This window comes from Rhineura floridana, chromosome 21, assembly GCF_030035675.1.
Source record: "Rhineura floridana isolate rRhiFlo1 chromosome 21, rRhiFlo1.hap2, whole genome shotgun sequence".
Classification (NCBI taxonomy): domain Eukaryota; kingdom Metazoa; phylum Chordata; class Lepidosauria; order Squamata; family Rhineuridae; genus Rhineura; species Rhineura floridana.
Window position 1 is genome coordinate 19400303 of NC_084500.1, and position 17991 is coordinate 19418293.

General features: G+C 51.3%; 2 protein-coding genes across 4 annotated transcripts in view; both read left to right on the plus strand.

Moving 5' to 3' along the window:
- The window catches only part of PHF12 (PHD finger protein 12), a 31560-nt gene extending 25135 nt beyond the window's left edge, over positions 1 to 6425 (plus strand). Inside the window, exons 10-15 of one of the 3 annotated variants that reach the window (XM_061605525.1) lie at positions 349 to 477; positions 1248 to 1391; positions 2298 to 2396; positions 2722 to 2804; positions 3021 to 3159; positions 4567 to 6424. In XM_061605525.1, the coding sequence (XP_061461509.1) occupies positions 349 to 477; positions 1248 to 1391; positions 2298 to 2396; positions 2722 to 2804; positions 3021 to 3159; positions 4567 to 4937 (965 nt within the window). In that variant the 3' untranslated portion in view covers positions 4938 to 6424. Of the gene's footprint in view, positions 1 to 348; positions 478 to 1244; positions 1392 to 2297; positions 2397 to 2721; positions 2805 to 3020; positions 3160 to 4566 lie in introns of all 3 variants that reach the window. The other 2 variants (XM_061605524.1, XM_061605526.1) reach the window with 2 other exon arrangements.
- Positions 6426 to 9268: 2843 nt separating this feature from the next.
- On the plus strand, positions 9269 to 15423 carry DHRS13 (dehydrogenase/reductase 13). The gene is made up of 5 exons (XM_061604951.1): positions 9269 to 9634; positions 11053 to 11171; positions 12492 to 12615; positions 13426 to 13737; positions 14724 to 15423. The coding sequence occupies exons 1-5, from the start codon at positions 9505 to 9507 to the stop codon at positions 14984 to 14986; spliced, it is 948 nt and encodes a 315-aa protein (XP_061460935.1). The 5' UTR covers positions 9269 to 9504; the 3' UTR covers positions 14987 to 15423.
- Positions 15424 to 17991: the final 2568 nt, after the last annotated feature.

The following is a 17991-nucleotide window of genomic DNA, read 5'->3' on the forward strand; positions in this document are numbered from 1 at the left end:
TAGGGCTCATGGGAGTTGGGAGCCTGGAGACATCTGGAGGGGCCACGGATGTCCCCCAGCCCTGCTCTGAAACATTCTTTAGACCCAGAAAGAGGCTATTGAGGGGAGGAGGAGGAGGAGGTGGTGGTTTTAACAGTGCTCGCTGTGGATCTTCGTGGTGGTTTTCACTGATACTGGTTTTGCATGGTTTTCTTAATCTAGGGTTCATTGCCTGTTACAATTTTTTTTAATTGCTGGCAGCTTTGGAAGTTTGCTGAGGATCTGTTACATATGGGAGGTTTGGAGGGTGAGGGAGGGTGTGTGTGCCTGAGAATTGCAACCCAGCAGGTCTCTTTCCTCCTCCTCTAGATGGTAAGGTCAGCCCGAGCACCTTGTCCATCGGAAGCGCTTTAACAGCCCCCTCGTTGCTCCCTTCCAACTCCTCCGCCACGCTGGACCTCGCCAGTTCTCTGAAGGCACTAATGGACGGCAGCGGAGGTGAGGCCACCTTCTCCCCTCCACACAGAAGGGTGTTGCTGTGCGGAGGGGGTGGGGAGGCAGGCAGTGGGTCCCTCACCTGTTGGTCTTTGATGGACACCAGAGGGCCTCATCTGGGATGGGTCTCTTCCTGTGGAGGTAGGACAAATGGGGCCCTGCCCCAGTGACCTCAGCCAGCCCCCTTCAGCCCAAGGGCTGGCCCTGCCTGTCTCTTCCTCCTCTTTAGTCTCCATGTGGGCTTTGTAGAACTCAGCAGTGAGGAAGATGGGGGCCAAACTGGAATCAGCTGGCTCTGCCCACTGCTGGCCTCCCTGCCTTACCCTCTAGCTGCCACTGGTCTCACTTAGAAGGGCTCCCTTCTCTGGATTTTCCAGTCCTCTTCGACTGAGCAGCCACCCCACCTTGCCCCCCTTTGCATAGGCTCTGGCCGGGCCAGCCTGCTGCTTGCCATCCCTTGCCAAAGGCAGATGCATGCACCGATGCACAGGGACATTTGGATTGCCCACCTGACTCTTGGCTCCACCCTGGATGGCAGGAGGACGGTTGAGCTGGAAGCACCCAGTCCTGTTTTGGCAGGTGTCTGTCATGGTAAACTCCCGGCCGTCCTGCGCTGCATCTTGGCAGTGGCCCCAGGTCCATCGGGAGAGCACCACTTGCCCTTTCTTAGAATGGGCACCTGCTTCTGGCAGCTCCACAAGCTTTTTAGTCTTTGTCCATCAGGCACCTTCCTTAACAGCACTGCCTCTCTTTATCTTTATTACTGTTAGCAGAGATTGAGATCAACATGCTGGATGAGAAGCTGGTCAAGTTCCTGGCCCTGCAGAGAATACATCAGCTCTTTGCTTCCAAAGTCCAGCCTTTTGCGGGCAGCGTTGGTTCCCACCAGCCCATCCCTGTGGGCAATCATGCTGAAGGTAGGCACAGGCCTGGCACCACGCGGGTTTTCTCTTGTCTCCTCCTCCTCCGCTACTCTTGTGGGTACCGTTTTCTTAAGAGTTAAGTCACCTTTCTGCCACCCACCCCAAAAGAGGTGAAATGCACAAAGCAAGCTTTGGATTTTTTCTTTAGCCATTTGTTATTTTTTTTATTTAATTTTATTTATTTAATTACGCTTTTAAACCGCCCTATAGCAACGAGCTCTCAGGGTGGTGTACAGCAAGAGTGCAGGCAATAGGATAGGCGGCCGCCTCATTGAGAGGCCTCTGCAGAGGGAAGACGGTCTTGAGTGGTCCTTGCTGTCCCGCAGGACTAAGTTTCCTCCAGGCCTTGGCAGACTGCAGAAGCAACACTGGCCTGGGTCTTTGCGTTAATGCGCAGCTGCCTCACGCTGGATCAGGTTGGTGACCCATCTGGCCCAGTGTTGTCTGCTCTGACTGGCAGCAGCTCTCCAGAGAAGCACTTGGTGCCCTCCATCACCTGCTACCCAATCCTTTGCCCGGGGAGGGAACCTGGGACCTTCTGTGCGCTCTATCACTGGGCATTGGGTGCGTGTCTCTGAGCATAGATGCCACCCGCTGTCACGGCATGGTTTTCAGTGAAATGCACGCTCGGATGCTGATCCAGGGTTTGTGACTCCTTTTTCAACAAGTGTTGGCAGAAAGCCAGGGATCGAGGCCCACCTTAGCTGGATTGGGTGACGAGAAAGTGGGGAGGTAAAAGGAAGGGAAAGCTTCTCCTGGTCCTCTTCCTTGGGGATATGGGGCATGAGGTAAGACAAAAAGGGACAAAATACAGCTGGGGTAGATGTGCGTTTACATCCAGGGGGCTTCTCTCCTCCTTGTGGCAGTGCCTGGTTCTGAGACTGTCTTTCTGTCTTCCAGGGCAGAGGAAGGAGGTGCAAGCCCGGGCCGTCTTCTACCCTCTGCTGGGGATGGGCAGTGCTGTGAACATGTGCTACAGGACCCTCTACATTGGGACAGGCAAGGGCCAGCTGTTTGCGGGGCTAGCAAGCCCTCTCCCGGCCCCCCAAGGGAAGCCCAGCTGTGGGTGTGCTCACCTGCCTTCCAGCTGCCAAGCTGGGCTGGGGAAGCATAGTCCTCTTGCAGGTTGTTCTAGCCACTCTTGCTGGAAGCTAGCAACTGGGGCGGCAGGGATTGCTGAGCCTTCTGGGAGTGGGTGTGCTTTTGGTTAAGCTTCCTGCCGTTGTCCTTTTCTGCTCCCGGTGGCTTGTGGTGGTGGCGGCCTGGCAGTGCCTGAGCTGCACTTGATGAGAGAGTTCTCTTCCCCTCTTCTTCCTTTGACCAGGGGCCGACATGGATGTGTGCCTTACAAACTACGGTCGCTGCAACTATGTGTCAGGCAAACATGCCTGCATCTTCTACGATGAGGTGAGTCATAGCAAGCAGCCACGCAAAGCAGAGCCTTGCATTATAGCAGTCTAGGGAAGTGCCTTGGTTTAGAGGCAGACATCCTCATTTTGAGGGCAGGAGGATGAAGCGGAGAGTGGGGGGCACCTGTGTCCTTCCTTGCCTCCCACCTCTGCCCTCAGCCAGCCATCCTGGGGCTGCCATTCCGCTCCGGTGTGACTGGTTTTCCTTCCCCAGAACACCAAGCATTACGAGCTGCTCAACTACAGCGAGCATGGCACGACGGTGGACAACGTCTTGTATTCGTGTGACTTCTCTGAGAAGACGGCCCTCATTCCTCCCAGCAGCATGGTTGCCAAAGTACAGAGCGTGATCAGTAAGTCCGCACCCTCTTCTTGCCGGAGAGAACCCAGCGCCAGTGTGGTCTGCAGACACCCTCCACCCCGATCCATGAAGGACCCCCGGAAAGATTTGCCTCTGCTATATCCAGTGCTCACGTAGCTTTGAACTGGGTGCGGTCTGCAAAAGACAACACCTAGCCTTGGCATTTGTCTGAATCTGTCCTTGGAATCCTGGGCCAAAGGGGGGGACGGGACATCCACAGGCTTGCATGTCCAATGAGCAGAACCAAAGCATCATGCCTGCCTGCTGATGAATCTGTTCCCTTCAGGTCTTCCATGCGTTGCTGCTGCTGCTGCTCCTCCCCCTCATTGCTGCGGCCTCTGGCTTGCTTGCCAACCAGTGAGCAAGCAGGCTGGGGCATGTACTCTTCCGCCTCCTCCTTACCATCCCTGTAGCCTGGGCCAGGGCCAGGGATTCTTGTCAGTGGGCCCCTTGCTGGGCTGTGGGCCTCGGGCAGATGCCTGGCCAGGCCAGCTCTTGGCGCCAGCTTGGTAAACGTGGAGCATTGCGTTTGGGGCTTCTGATCCCTCTCTTACTGGGTCACATGGTAGCTACCAAACAAACGTGCTTTCAGTCTGCAGAGGGCTGTTTGAACCCGAGGTCTACCTGTGTTTTTTAAAAATTATTTCTTCTGAACCCTGAAGAAGGGCTGCCTAGGCCAAAAAGGTGCTGAGACTCTGAATCGGAGCCCGCCCAGCCTTTGAGCTCTGCCGAAGGGGCTTTTGGTTGCATCCCGTCTGTGACGGAGGCACAGCAGGTTGGGAGGCAGGGCTTGCTTTTTCGAGGGGGGGGGAGTTGAAAAGGAGGGGTTGAGAGAGAGAGAGAAAAGGTCTGTTTGTTGCTGCCAGTTCCTCTTTTGTTTTTTTGTAATATTCAAATTGTTGTTGAGATTTGTTGGTGTTTCTGAAGCTGTGAGGAGCCTTGAACATTTATTTTTTAAACTAGTGTGGCATAAAAACCCTTTGGATAGATATCCTCACGTCCACCGTGGACAATCTCCCTTTTCTTTGGCCCCGTTGTCCCCTCTTGTGCTGTGGCCATTGTTCCAGGGGAGATGGAAGCGGGTGGGGGAGCACAGAATTCATTTTCTGCTTGCATTGTTTGTGTTAAAAACGAAAGAAAACTGCTTCTAGCCCTCATGACTGCACAGGCATGAGTGTGTAGGTCATTCTCTTTTGAAACCTTAGGACCCAGAGGGGTGGCCGAATCAGATACCAAGGAATACTGAGGGCTGGGGGGCTTCACGTGCTTCCCTGACTGGAAAAACCAAAATAAAATCTGCAGAGTTGGCTTAGTTTGCTTAGCTTATGTATGACATAGAAGGCACGGAACCTTTTCTTTCAAAATACATAACTGCCCCTGCCTTTTTTCCGGCTTCCAGAGCGCCACAAGAGCCGAAAGCAGCAGCAGGAGGAAGAGCCGCTGCCGCCACCGCCGCCGCCACCAAGCGAAGAAGCCGCCGCGGTGATGAGGGCCCAGGCACAAGGCCAAGCCCCAAAGCCGTGCAATTGCAAAGCCAGCAGTTCCAGCTTGATTGGGGGCAGCGGGGCCGGCTGGGAGGGGACAGCTTTGCTGCACCACGGCAGCTACATCAAACTCGGCTGCCTGCAGTTCGTCTTCAGCATTACGGAGTTTGCGACCAAACAGCCCAAGGGGAATGTTTCTGCCTTAGTACAAGACGCGGACTTGGAAGAGAAGGTGTCCCCCAAGGCCCACCAGGTTCCTGTGCTGCGCTCCAATTCGGTACCCTAGGAGGCGAGGGAGGGTGTGTGTGGAAAAAGCCTCCCTCCAGAGATCAAGACACACACACACACGTTTGACGTACACAAACCATGTCTGTCTGGATTTTATCCCCCCCCCCAAGCGTGGGCCACAGACTGTTGATACCCTTTGCATGAAATGAAGAACTTTAATTTTTTTATTGTTATTATTGTTTGCTCAAGTTTTTAGGAGCATTTGCACATATATTTGTACTATACATTTCATTTAAAAAGAGAAAAGGAAACTGCCGCGTGTGGAGGCCGTGCTGGGCGGCGCCAGTGAGAGGGGCCGGGGGTGTCGATGTAGCCTAGGCAAGCGCTCGCTCCCCATTGCAGTTGTAAAATAATCAAAAACTTGCTCTATTTTGTGCCAGTGACAATAGTTTTTATATTAAAAAAAGAGAGAAATACAGTTTTCATACAGCAAAATCTATACAATTATCATTGTTTTATTTAATGTAAAGATGCCCTACCCTCCTCCTGCCAGGTTTTATTTTCTGCCCTGCACCCCCAACCTCCTGTGCCCCCCTTCTCCCCCTCCCTGCTGCAGTTGCACTCCTGTGTATTGTGGGCAGGGAGGACCGAGTTCTGGCGTCCATCCTGTTTTTCAGATAATGAGAAGTATTTGGGGTTCTGTGTAAATACATCAACTGACAGCATTTTTTTCCCGTGTTTTTTAAGCTGTGTACAGTGCTACATGTGGTATGGCGTTTCCTCCGGTTGTCTTTACTGTAGCAAGCGTTTCTTTGTCGTAACCCTGCTTTTCCTCCTTTTGTTCCGGCACCTAACCCCTCCCTCCCCCCCCCCAGCCTATTCCTGCAGCAGCTAAGTTCTGGTGTACAGAAGTGATTGCAATGTTTTAGGCTTTACAGAAACTCCCCTCCCCCTGTATTCTGTATATAAAACAAACAAAATATGGCATTCGTTGGTGTCTGCCTGTCTCTCAAGACTCTGGAAACTCCCTGCCTTGCAGAAAAAGTGTTCCGTCAGCTTGGGGGTCCTTGGAGGCGGATGCCCCCCTCCGAGGTCGCCAGGCGGCCCTCCTTTGCGCCTGCATTCAGACAGAAGCCAACCGCTTCTCCTTCACCATGTGAAGATTTGGCCAGAAATGGCCTCTGGGGACTGCCCCCCCCTTCTGGGTTGTGCACAGGGTGCCACCTTAGGCTGCCCCCTCCTTCCTTCCTTCCTCTCCCCGCCCCCTCCACACAACAGGGTATACTTGTAGGGCCTTGTGGAGAAGGAACAGCAACTCTGCTCCTAGAGGCCACCTGGGGCTGGGGGGAGACCATTCCCTCCCATTGGCCTCAACTCACGCCATCCTGGAGGTGAGATCTGCTGAGTTCTTGATGTTTTTAATGCTCTTGTTTTTGATCTGGAAATTCTTAACTTTTTTTTTGTACAAAAGCTGAAAGATTTCATGACTGTTCCAATGGCATTAAGTCTGTATTAATAAACTCACATACTACTATTTAAAAAGCATCAGGCCAGGCCAGGCCTACACCATTCTTTTTATTTTCCTTTCAGTCTTGCCCCCGACCCCCACCAGTGACCCCTTTCTGGATGAAGATGGGCTCCTTCCCAGGAAAACAACCCCTCCTTCCAGTGGCATAGTTCTCCGTGGAGGCTGGTCCAATGGGGCACTGTCCCACCAACCTCAGTCTTCCCCCATACCCGCCTGCTTCCTTACTTAGAAACAGTCCAGGGGGAGGCTGTGACTGCTACCTTTCTCTTCCTCCTCCGTCTTTGTCTCAGTGTTGCCCCTTGTACCACTCTACAGAGAGGGGGAAGAGGAGGGAGACCAAACTGGCATCAGAGGGCTCTGCCTATCATCGGCTCTGCCTCCACCAGATGAGCCCTGCCAGCCCCAGATGAGCACTAGCTGCCAATGGCTCCTGCGCTGTTTCTTCATAGGAGCAACAGAGCACATACTTTTTGTGAAGAAGGTTGCTGGTTCAACTCATGATATTCCACATCCAGCAGGCGGCAGGCCTTGGAGAATCCTTTGACTTGAAGGCCTTCTACTGCAGTGGTGAACCTCTGTGGCTTTCCAGATGTTGCTGGCCTCCCAACAGCCCCAATGGCCTGCACTGCCAATGGTCAGGGATAATGGGGGTTGGAGTCCAGCAACATCTGGAAGAGACCGTGCTTAGGAGGAGGTTTAAGAGTCTTCCTATGGAAGCCACTCAACATTTTGGTTTAAAATCCCTTGGCAAAATTGTGGACTTTCATTTTGCACCTCAGACCGTCAAGCTTTGTATACTGAGGCCCTCGTATATTTGCCAGGAACAGCCCTGCCACACTGAGCCTCGTCTAGCTGGATTATTATTTCATTTATGAATCGCTTTCCCCAAAACAGTTTACGATATGAATAGGGTTAGTAGTTTTACTGCCATCTACATTATTGCTGATCCGTTCTAGAGCAGTTAACATTTTCTAAGCGTTGTGCTGTCAAGGGACTGAAGAAAGAAGACTGCCCTTGCCCGCAGATTTATAATTTAGTAGACACAATACAAAAGGAAAGCGGATGCGGAGGGAAGAGGCAAGCAAGCATTACCAAGTCACTTTACCAAGAGTGAAAGTGCAGGTTAGCTATCTGCCCCAAGAACCTCAGTCTTGAAAACAGATGCCAGCCTTGCAGCTCATCAGTGCAAAGTGTGAAGGTGGTGCTATGCCCCCAGAACTGGTGCTCAGGTTGGCCACCTGTGAAGCTACAGGCTGTATTTAGCTTGCTTGGCTAATAGCCCTCTGTGAAAGGGTCTTTTGGGGTTTAAATATCTTTCTGCATTTAATGATGATTGATCCTTCTGTGTTCCTACTTTCCCCCCTTATCTGCGACCACGTATTCCAACTGAGGATAGCCCTTCAGGCATCTGCTTAAGCAGACTTTAGGACACGGGCCATGCAAATCTGTTAGGCTTGAAGGTCGTTGTGTCTGTCTTTGCTGCAGTAGGTTTCCAGCTACCCCCTGGAAGTTGGGGTTTATCCAGTAAAACCACTGGCAGGAGATTTCAGGGCTGACAAAACTTCAAAGGATGTGAGTTGTGTTTATAGAACTCTGCCACAAGATGTGGTTATGGACACTAGCTTAAGGCTACCATTCTGAACACCACCGTTTGCCAACCTGGTGCCCTCCAGGTGTTGTTGGGTGACTTCCTATTAGCCAAGGCCAGCATGACCAATGGTTAGGGATGATGGCAGTTGTAGTCCAGCAGCATCTGGTAGAGTTTACTTCTGAGCAGACGATTACAGCAGGGATGGACAGACTTCAGGCTTGTGACATATAATCTGCTGTGTGTGTTTTGCTAGAACTCCTGAGATCCACCAACTAGAGCCAGGTGCAAAGGACACAGAATTTGGGGGTGGAGGGAGTCATTTTGTTGTTACCATTGTTAAATAATTACATGTCAAAAATCCATGCAGGTCTATGTCAAATTACCCAGAAATCTACCTGTGAATCCTGATCTTTCTTTCCCTCCTCCCCCCCCCAAATGTATAGGAGTCACACTGCAGATGCCCTTAAAGATGCATTAGAAAAATAGATGAACGTGAACTCTGTGCAGTGGGTATATTTTTCAGATGCAGAGTGATGACATCATCTAAAAAGGGCCAGGTAATGGATGGACCCTCCTTGTGCAGGCAAGTGAATGTGGTGATAATGAGGCTTTCGAGTTTCCTTATGATGGATTAGCATATTGCAGCCAACTTTATGCTCATAAGATGTTTTGGACTAAATTCTGTGCTAGCTGGAGTTGATGGGAATTTTAGTCCAAAAGAGCTGGAGGACACCATGTTGTTGATGGTTGCACAGAGAAAATCAGACCATATGGAAAATAATGAAACACAGGCTAGGTACTTCTTTCCTTTCTGTGGACTGGGTTCCTACTCCATGCTAGCAGTTCAAATGGTGACACTTGTTTGCCAAGATCAATTGCATTTTCTAATTAAAGGAGGCTTTTCAGCTGGCGGAAAGCCTTTTGATAAAGCCCAAGCTGAACCTATGTTGTCAGAAGCAAGCACCCCTAAAGTAAGGAGCTCGCTGCCAGGAAACTGTGCAGAGGCTTGCGGTCATGCTGCTCTTATTAAATTGGGCTTTATGCTAAATCTGAAACTGCCACTCGCTGGGGTGCAAGAATGGATCAGTTAGGTGCTAGGCGTGGGGTCGAGGCCCTGGCCTTTGCTGTGGAGCGGGGCTGTCATGTGGAGCGGGGCTGTCATGATGAGCGCCTTCATTTTGCCACTGCGCAGTTGGCCCAGACCCCGGATCAGCTGGGCAGCATCGTCAGGAGTGCAACTAGCGCGTCTCTGCAGGAAGAGCGATAGCAGGCGCTCGGCACTGTGGGAGAAGGAAGGATCGACGGAGGGAGGGAGGATCCCGCCTCCTTAGGAAGCCGCCGGAGGCGAGAGAGGGACCGGCAGTGACATCAGCGTCCCCCTCTTCCTCCGGCGAGCTCTACTGCGCAGTTCGGCTCTCCAGGACGCCTGCGTGGATCGCTGCCTAAAAGTCCCTCCCGCATGGTGGATCGGCGCCTAGTCATCGGGCTTGGCGCAAGAGGAGCGCAATGGCCGCGGAGGCGCTGGCGTGGCTAGCACTGCCCCTGGGCCTCTACGCCTTGCTCTACTACAATTTTCTCAAGGGGGCCAAGTGCAGGAACGAGACCAGCCTGCGGGGCAAGACGGTGCTGATCACAGGCAAGCTCACCCCATCCTGGGCAGGCGGGGCTATGGCTGAAGGGTCGGCCCCGAGAGGTTTCCAGTTTTTGCAGGTGCAGACTCGGGCTGGAGCGAAGGCAGCGCTGGAGATCCCTCCGACAGGGTCTCCCGGGGGGGCAAGCAAGGGCTCCTGTCCCTGTGCTCGCTCCCCCAGGAAGGAAGCGATGTGCAACATGAGTGGGGCTTATTTCTGAGTAAACGGGCCCAAGCAGCCGTCGGCCATGCTGGCTGCTGGGAATACTGGGAGTTGGAGTTCCAAAAAGTGGAGAGGTGCAGGTCGTCGCCGCGCCCCTCTCGCGCCCCATCTCTGTGCTACGGTGGCCTGATATCAGCCTGAAGCCCTTCCAGCGGTTTTGGACTACAACTCGCATCAGCCCCCCCCCCCCCAAGCATGGCCAAGGGTTACCTATGGTTGTGCTGCTCGGGCTCATAGGAGTTGTAGTCCAAAACCTCTGGAAGGCCACGGGGTCGATCAAGGTTGCCCTTCTGTACATTATATCAGGTCAGGCTAGTTTGCCAACGTAGGCCTTCTGCAAGCAAAGCAGGTGTCCCGCCACCTTTCTGTAGAGCCCTAACATAAAACTGGGGTTGTTTTAAGCGATTGTTGTGCTTTTTTTATTAGTCATTTGCACTGCTCTTCAACCTTGTGGCCCCAGATGTTGCTGGACTACAATTCCCATCATCTGTAACCATTAACTAAACTGTCTGGGGTTGATGGGAGCTGTAATCCAGCAACATCTGGGGACCCACCGTTGAAGAAGAAGAAGCTCTTCTGAAGCTCTCTGGACATTTTTAAAATAAATGTTTTAAAGAAAGAGAGAAATGCTGCAAAGCATGCTTGCAATTGTGCCGTAGGGGCTGGCCCAGGGAGGGGCACCTTGTGGCCCCTTCTCGTGTACTCCCAGCAGCCAGCGTGGCCAGGGATGATGGGAGTTGGGGGCTCAGCAACATCTGGAGACGGGCCACAGGTTTCCCTTCCATGGGCTAGGCAAATACTTTTGGTACTGAATAAACTGCCCTTCAGAGACTGGGCTGCTCTAGATCAAGAGTTGTCAAACTGCTGCCCGTGGGCCAGCAGCGGTCCGTAGACGTCATTCAGGTGCTCCGTGGCATGTCTGCGTTAAATATTCACATTGATTTTTAATTGCATTTTTATTGCGTTTATTTCTTATATTGTGTTACAATTTTAATCAAATAGAAGTTATTATGCAGTAAATGCAACTGGAATACAATATGTAAGAAACTGAAAGAAGGAACAATAATGCGATTCAAAATCATGCAGCATCTAACACAACGCATGACCATTGTGACAACAGGCAGACAAATAATTAAATCCCCCAAGGCCGTCAGCAATTTTCAAGTGCTCTAGATCGACCTTTCCCCCCGGATTTTTCCAGGTGGAAACACGGGGATTGGGCAGGCGACTGCACTAGATCTGGCCCGGAGAGGAGCCCGGGTAATCCTGGCTTGCCGCGACCGAGCACGAGCAGAAGCAGCTGTCTATGATATCAGGAGGGTGAGTATTGGTTTATTATTTGATTCCATTTAGGAACTGCCTCCCATAAAAATATCTCGGAGCGGTTTCACAGTAAAAAACACATCATGACTACATTTGATCAGCTGACCCTTTTTTCTTTGTCCTCCATCTTGTACACAGGACTCTCCAGCCATGCATCAGCCCCAGGTAGGGGTGGGAGTGAGGTTTGATTCAGTTCACATTTAAAGGTGAACCTACCTCATCTGCACTTTATGGAAGAATATGCAAACTGAAATTTTGCATGGTAGTTGTCCAGCCAAGCAGTGTGTCCACAAATGCGTAGGCCTGGGTAAAATCTGCATATTGCAGATATTGCAAAGATGGCTGCATTGGGCAAAATGGCATACAAACATATGTATGTTAGGAAAACAATGCACTTAAATATTGATACATTTTCATGAGGATTTTTTTTGGAGGGGTGAAATTGCAGACTGGTGTGGAAATGGGAACTAAACAAGTGAGAAACAATTAAAAAAAGATAAACTGGCAGACTTGTTCATTTCTTGCCCCAGCCAGCATGGCTCTTTTGAAACCAAACTCCCTTTAGCTATCATTCATTTATGATGGTTTCTCATCATACAGGCATGCTGGCTGGGGGCTGATGGGAATCGTAGTCCAAAACATATGGAGGGCACCCAATTGGCAAAGGCTCGCCTAGCGGTGCTATACCACGGCGACTTTGAGGATGCTTTTCCGGTGAGGATCAGGCAGGCACGTATTGGCATTTAGTGTGTGACCAAGCTATGCTGATGTGCTAATCTGATCTACTGATCTGTGATGCATTTTGTGTCTGTTTTAAGAATGTAATTCGATTGTTGGTTTTTATGCTGTTTTTGGCCGTGATGGTTTTTTTCCTTGATGTTGGCAGTCTAGAATATCATTTTGCAAATAAAATGAAATAAAATAAATTTGCAGGTGGGATCTGTGGCCTGGGGTTGTCCTACAGTGGCAGAAGAACTTATTGGCGTGTGAATTTCCAGATCACCCTGCCTTCCTTTAAGCCTAGATTCTCAGCGAGGCATTGACTGATGTAGCAAAGGGCCCCAGGAGTGACCGGGCTGTAGGGTGGCCTTGCCGAATCCTGAGAGCAGCACCAGCCGCCTGCCACCTTCCTGACAGGGAAGAAGGCTCCTGCGTTGGAAAGAGGGGCGCTAATCCCTTTCAGTGCATCTTTTTTAGTCTGCTTTGATTACCAGGTGTCTGGAGTATTGCAACCTTTCCTGTTATGGCTCCTGAGTAATATTGCAAAGTAGGCGAAATGTTCCCTCCCTTTCCTTTTCTTCTCTGTCCAACCCTCAGGAAAGTGGGAACAATGAGGTTCTCTTCATGAGCCTGGACCTGGCGAGCTTCAAATCGGTGCGAGGTTTTGCAGAGGCTTTCTTGAAATCCGAGCCCCGCCTGGACATTCTCATCAACAATGCAGGTGGGAGTGCAGTCCTGAGGGTGGAGATTTGGGGAAAGCTTTATTTTTGATTTATTTATTTTATTGTGACATATCCCACCATTTCCTCCAAGGAGTTCAAACTTGATTCTCCCCCTCCCGATTTTATCCTCACAACAACCATGTGAGATAGGTTAGGCTGAGAGACGGTGACTGGCCCCCAAGGTCACCCGGTGAGCTTCATGGCCATGTGGGGCCTCCCAAGTCCAACACTCTAACCACTACACCACTCTGTCTCTCAGGTCAGTGGAAGGTCCCAGGTTCAATGCCTGGCATTCACAGGTAGGGCTGGGAAGGTCCCCTGTCTGAAATCTTGGAGAGCCACGGCCAGTCAGTGAGGACAATGATGAGCTGGATGGACGCTTTGTCTGACTTGCTATAAGGCAACTTTCTAGGTCTTTGTATATTTATTTACTGCTTACATGCCAAATGGCTTATAAGTGGTTTACAAGTATAAAAGCAATTATACAATCCATCCGTAATTTAAACACCACAGTACAACTCCATCAACGCATTAAAAGCATTCATAATTAAAATATGCAATCAAACAAGCCAGTTAAAAAGCATAACAATTAAAACAGTTTAAAAAAGCATTAAAACCTGTTAGGTCAGGAAGTTCAAGTGCAGGGAAATGCTTGCCTCAACGGATGTGTCTTCAAGAGCCGGCAGAATGGCAATACTGATGGAGCCTCTCGTATTTCAGCAGCGAGGGCATTCCACAACACTGGTGCCACCAGCGAAAAAGCCCGCCTCTGTCTTGCGATGGTTTAAAATAATTTCTTTCTCCGGCAGGTCTCTGGGCTGGAGGCAGAAGCGAGGACGGGTTGAATTTGGCATTCCAGGTTAATCACTTGAGTCATTTCCTTCTGACTCATCTCCTCTTGGGCCGGCTAAAACACTGTGCGCCCAGCCGTGTGGTGGTGGTGGCTTCCAGTGCCCATCGATCTGGGAAGATTGATTTCCAGAACATCCACAAGCCGGTGGATGGTCACTTGCAAGCATTCCATTCCTACTGCAACAGCAAACTGGCCAATATCCTGTATGTCCAGGAGCTGGCCAGCCGACTGGAAGGGACTGACGTGACCTGCTATGCACTTCATCCAGGTGGGTCTGGGTCTAGCTCAGCCCCTTCATCAACCTGCTGCCCTCTACAGTGGTGGTCGGTGCCCATGGGGGACTGGGAGGGTGGAAGGCAGGGATCCCAGCAGTGGGAGGAACCAGAGCTAATGACAGACAAGTGACAGAGCCAATGACAGGCAGAGCCAACTAATTCTAGTTCTACAAGAGCAACACTGAGACAAAGGAGGAGGAGAATGTTGACAGGCAGGGCCACCTCCTGGACTGGTTGTAAACTAGAAGGCAAGCAGGTGGGGGCTGACTGGGAGGCAGACTGAGTTTGGTAGGGCGGTGCCCCTTTTGCCCTAATGGACCAGCCTCTACTGATCCTCCAGATCAGTGTTTTTCAACCTTGGGTCCCCAGATGTTCGTGAATTACAAATGCCATTGTCCCTGACCATAGACCATGCTGTCTGGGGATGATGGGAGTTGTAGTCCCATAATGTCTGGGGACCCATGGTGAAAGAACAAGGCTCTGGATATTGCTGGGCTCCATCTCTGGCCATCCCTGACCGTTGGCTGTGCTGACTAGAGTTGATGGGAGCTGGCGCCCCACAACGGATGGAGGGCCAACAACTCCAGAGATTCCAGCGCAGCTCACCTCTTTCACACACCCTGGAGCGTAAATGGCTTCCTTTTGCAAATTTCTCGATGGCGGGTGCTGTCTGTGTCTAGACTGGCCTTTGCCAACTTGGTGGCCTCCATGCTTTTTGGACTACAGATCCCACCAGCCCCAGCCAACGTGCCAATCAATGAATCCTAGTCACGATAGCTAGATGGGAACGCCAGTATTTTACCTCTGAATATCAGTGGCTGAGGAAGTGCTTGTGTGCTGCTTGTGGGCTTCTCAGTGGGACACCTGGTTGGCCAGCATGGAGAACACCTTGCTGGACTAGTTGGGCCCCCTTTGGCCTGATCCGATGTTTTTATTCCATGTAGTTCTGAATGGCTGTTTTCCTCCCTTTTGCTTTCAGGAGTTGTTAATACGGCGTTCTTCCGCTACTTGCCTGTCTGGCTGAAGCCCCTTTTCCTTCCTTTCTCCTGGCTCTTATTCCGAGACGAGACCGACGGAGCTCAGACCTCCATCTACTGCGCCACTCAGGAAGGCATAGAGATGTACAGTGGGCGCTATTTTGCCGACTGCTGGCCGCTGGAGCCCAAACCGCATGCCCGCGATGCTGCTGTGGCCCAGAAGCTTTGGGAAGCCAGCGAGAAGATGGTGGGACTAGCTGCTTAGGCCATTCTGTGCTTGGTGAGGGGTGTATCTGCATGGAATAGAACTGGGGAGATTTGAGAGGAGGACTTTGCTAAAGCCCTGAAATCGGGGTGGGGGGAGGCTTTATGTCGAATAGCGGTATCACACTGCAGGGTTCTAAAGAGAAAATAACACTTCCAATTCAGTGCTTCTCACTTTCCTAAGCACGAGATTGAGGCTTCTTGGAATGATATCTGACAAATGCACGGGGCACTGGTGGTTCCCTAGGTGGTTAGAGAAAGATCCCTCTTGCTCTCTGGAAATGCTGGTGTCTTGCTGGTTCTGGGAGCACTTCTTTTTTTCTGCTTGCTGTAGTTGATCTGCAACAAGGTCTTGGGTTTTGGAGAAACGTAAAACTGGAGACAACGACAAGAAAGTTTTGTAATAAACCTTATGGACTTCTTGGTCTTTTTCCTCCATCTCTGCCATTTCTTGCAACCTTGAATTATCCCTAGGGCCAGGGTTCAGGAACAATTTTCAGCCAGAGGGCCGTATTCCTTCATGGGCAGCCTGCTGGGGTTTGCATGCCAGGGGTGGGCCGGGCCAGAGAAGGGTCTGGGCAGAGTCCCAATGATTGAAGAAGCCTGGAGGGCTGCAGTTGGCCTACGAGCCCAAGATTCCTCCCTCCTGCCCGAAAGGGAATTCCCTTCTTTTTAGCTATTGTGTTGGGGACCAGATCTGAAAATGCAGGTTGCAGAAGGTGCTGCTCTCTCGACTAGACCCGTAGGAAGTTGCCTTATACCAGGTCAGATTATTGGCCCATCTGCTCAGCTTCGTCTACTCTGTCCGGCAGCAGCTCTCTAGAGAGAGGAGGTCCTGCTTCCGTCCCTTGCTCCCTGATCCTTGCCAGTGAACATTGCCAGGGGTTGTGCAAGGGGACAGGCAGCTGCAGGGCCAGCAGCTGTTCTACAACTAGGGTAGCCAGATGCCAGGGCTCCGGTGCCTGCAGAGGAGAGAATTCCAGCAGATGCATGGCATGCCCTCTTCTGCACAGCTGTTAAAGGTGCAGGAGGTCTCTGATCTTTGTGGCCAGCCTGGCTTGGCTGGAGTTGTAGTCCGAAGCAGCTAGAGGGTGATCTGTTTCTATAGATGGAGTTGGAAGGAGGGCAACTTGTCCTTTGCGCCGGGCGACAAAATGCGTTTAGCGGACCCTGTGTGCATCCAACCCCCAAAGAGACGAAGAACGTCAGAAGAGCCTGCAGGCTCAGGCCAAAGGGGGCCCACCTAGTCCTGCATCCTGTTCACACAGTGGCCAAGTAGATGCCCCAAAGGGAAGCCTGACAGCAGGACCTGAGTGCTGCAGTGCCTCTCCCTGAACTAGTTGGCTCTTCAGGTGAAACACCTGCATGGATACTCCAGAGGCGTTCCTGGCAGGGGGTTCCAGAATGCCTGCTTTAGGAACCAGGCCTTTCACCATACAGAGACGCTGGCACTGCCCTCTGCAGAGCTGTGCATGTTGGCATGAGAAAGCATTTTGCAGGGGAGAGAGGTTTAGAACCAGTGGAGGCTGGTTCATCAGGACAAAGGGCACTGCCCCGACAACCTCAGTCTGCGCTCAGCCAGCCCCCCTCCGCCTGCCTTCTGACTCACACCCAATCCTGAGGCTGCCATCTTCCTCCTCCTCAGGGTCAGGGTTGCCCTTTGTAGAAACAGCAGGGAGGAGGATGGGGAGACAGCTCCTTGGCTCTTCCTGGCATTGGCTGCATTTACTGTTGGGCTCTCTGCCTTCCGGCCTGCCAGGCCCCCATGGGCACCAGCCGCCACTGGCCGCCACAGCAGGTAATACCTTGAGTCGTCACCCATGGGCTCAGTGGGACACGGGCCATAGGTTTGTGGAACAGGTAGCCCCACCACGCAAAGCCTATCATTTGGGGTGTGCTAACCAGAACAGTAATTTTAGTCAGAGGAATGGAGATGGAGCAGTTCTAAAGCCCAGCACCCTTCCCCTTGGAGGGGTAACACCGGAACCACAGGCCTCATCTGAATAGCTCCTTGGTGGTGCTGCTGCTGCTGCCCTTAGGGGCGGCCCAATTAGTGCTGACCCATGGCACGGCTTTTTCAGTGGTGGCTCCCCGTTTGTGTAATGCCCTCCCCAGCAAGGTGCATCTGTCTCCATCACTATTGACTTTCAGGAGGGATTTGAAAATGTTCCTGTTTACCCAGGCGTTGGCAGGCTGAAGAGAACTGCTCCTGACAATCTAGAAATCACTGGATGGAAGAATGTTTTTATGTGCGACTTTTTAGAATGCCTTTCTCCTCCTTCAGGAGAAAAGGTGGGATATAAATTCTATTATTATTATTAAATAATAATACATCATTCTATACAGAGAGAGGGTTTAAAGCTCTTTTTGTGAGAAGTCAGCCTGTTCTCACCTTCCATTGTTCTTAGCCAATGAGGGACACCACAGCTGTCTTGGGAAAATCAAGAATTTTAGTCTCCCTGCCTGCAGCACATGCAGAATCTAGCTGTTCAGAAAACCAAACATGCTCATTTGATCAATACATGCAGCTCTGCCCCTCGCCCATAGACTTTCTGGTTGAGTCAGCAAGGAGAAGCAGCCTTCCTCTCCGTTGCCTCAGTGTCTCCAGGTATGTGTCTTAAGTGGTGAATGCAATGGGAGGGTGTGCCTGCCATCATGGAGGATGGCACAAAGGCGTTTGAATCCACTAAATGCTCCCTCCCCTGAACAAATAAGAGACATAAAAGCAAGCCTCGCTGTAGAAAAGGCTGCGGAATTAGCATTTGCATTTTCGGGCCTGCCCCACCATGTTAACTGGTGTTTATTCCCAAGTAAAGTTGTGTTGGAATGCAACCTTGGTCATTCTGTTTCCCAACAGAGCCTCTGTTCAGCAATTTAGAAAAGGCTAAAAAGTACTTTTTTAATACATATCCTTCAGAATGACTGGCAGGAATCTCCCCACCAAAGATCACCCTCCTTCATTTCCTCCTCAGGAATATGTCACACATATATATGTATACATACAGA

What these genes read in the sequence shown, in the direction of transcription:
- DHRS13 (XM_061604951.1), top strand. Translation starts at nt 9,505, where the DNA reads ATGGCCGCGGAGGCGCTGGCGTGGCTAGCACTGCCCCTGGGCCTCTAC. An exon ending in CATTCTCATCAACAATGCAG is followed by an intron (nt 12,616 to 13,425) that starts GTGGGAGTGCAG and finishes TTTCTCCGGCAG; the next exon opens with GTCTCTGGGCTGGAGGCAGA. An exon ending in CTGCTATGCACTTCATCCAG is followed by an intron (nt 13,738 to 14,723) that starts GTGGGTCTGGGT and finishes TTTTGCTTTCAG; the next exon opens with GAGTTGTTAATACGGCGTTC.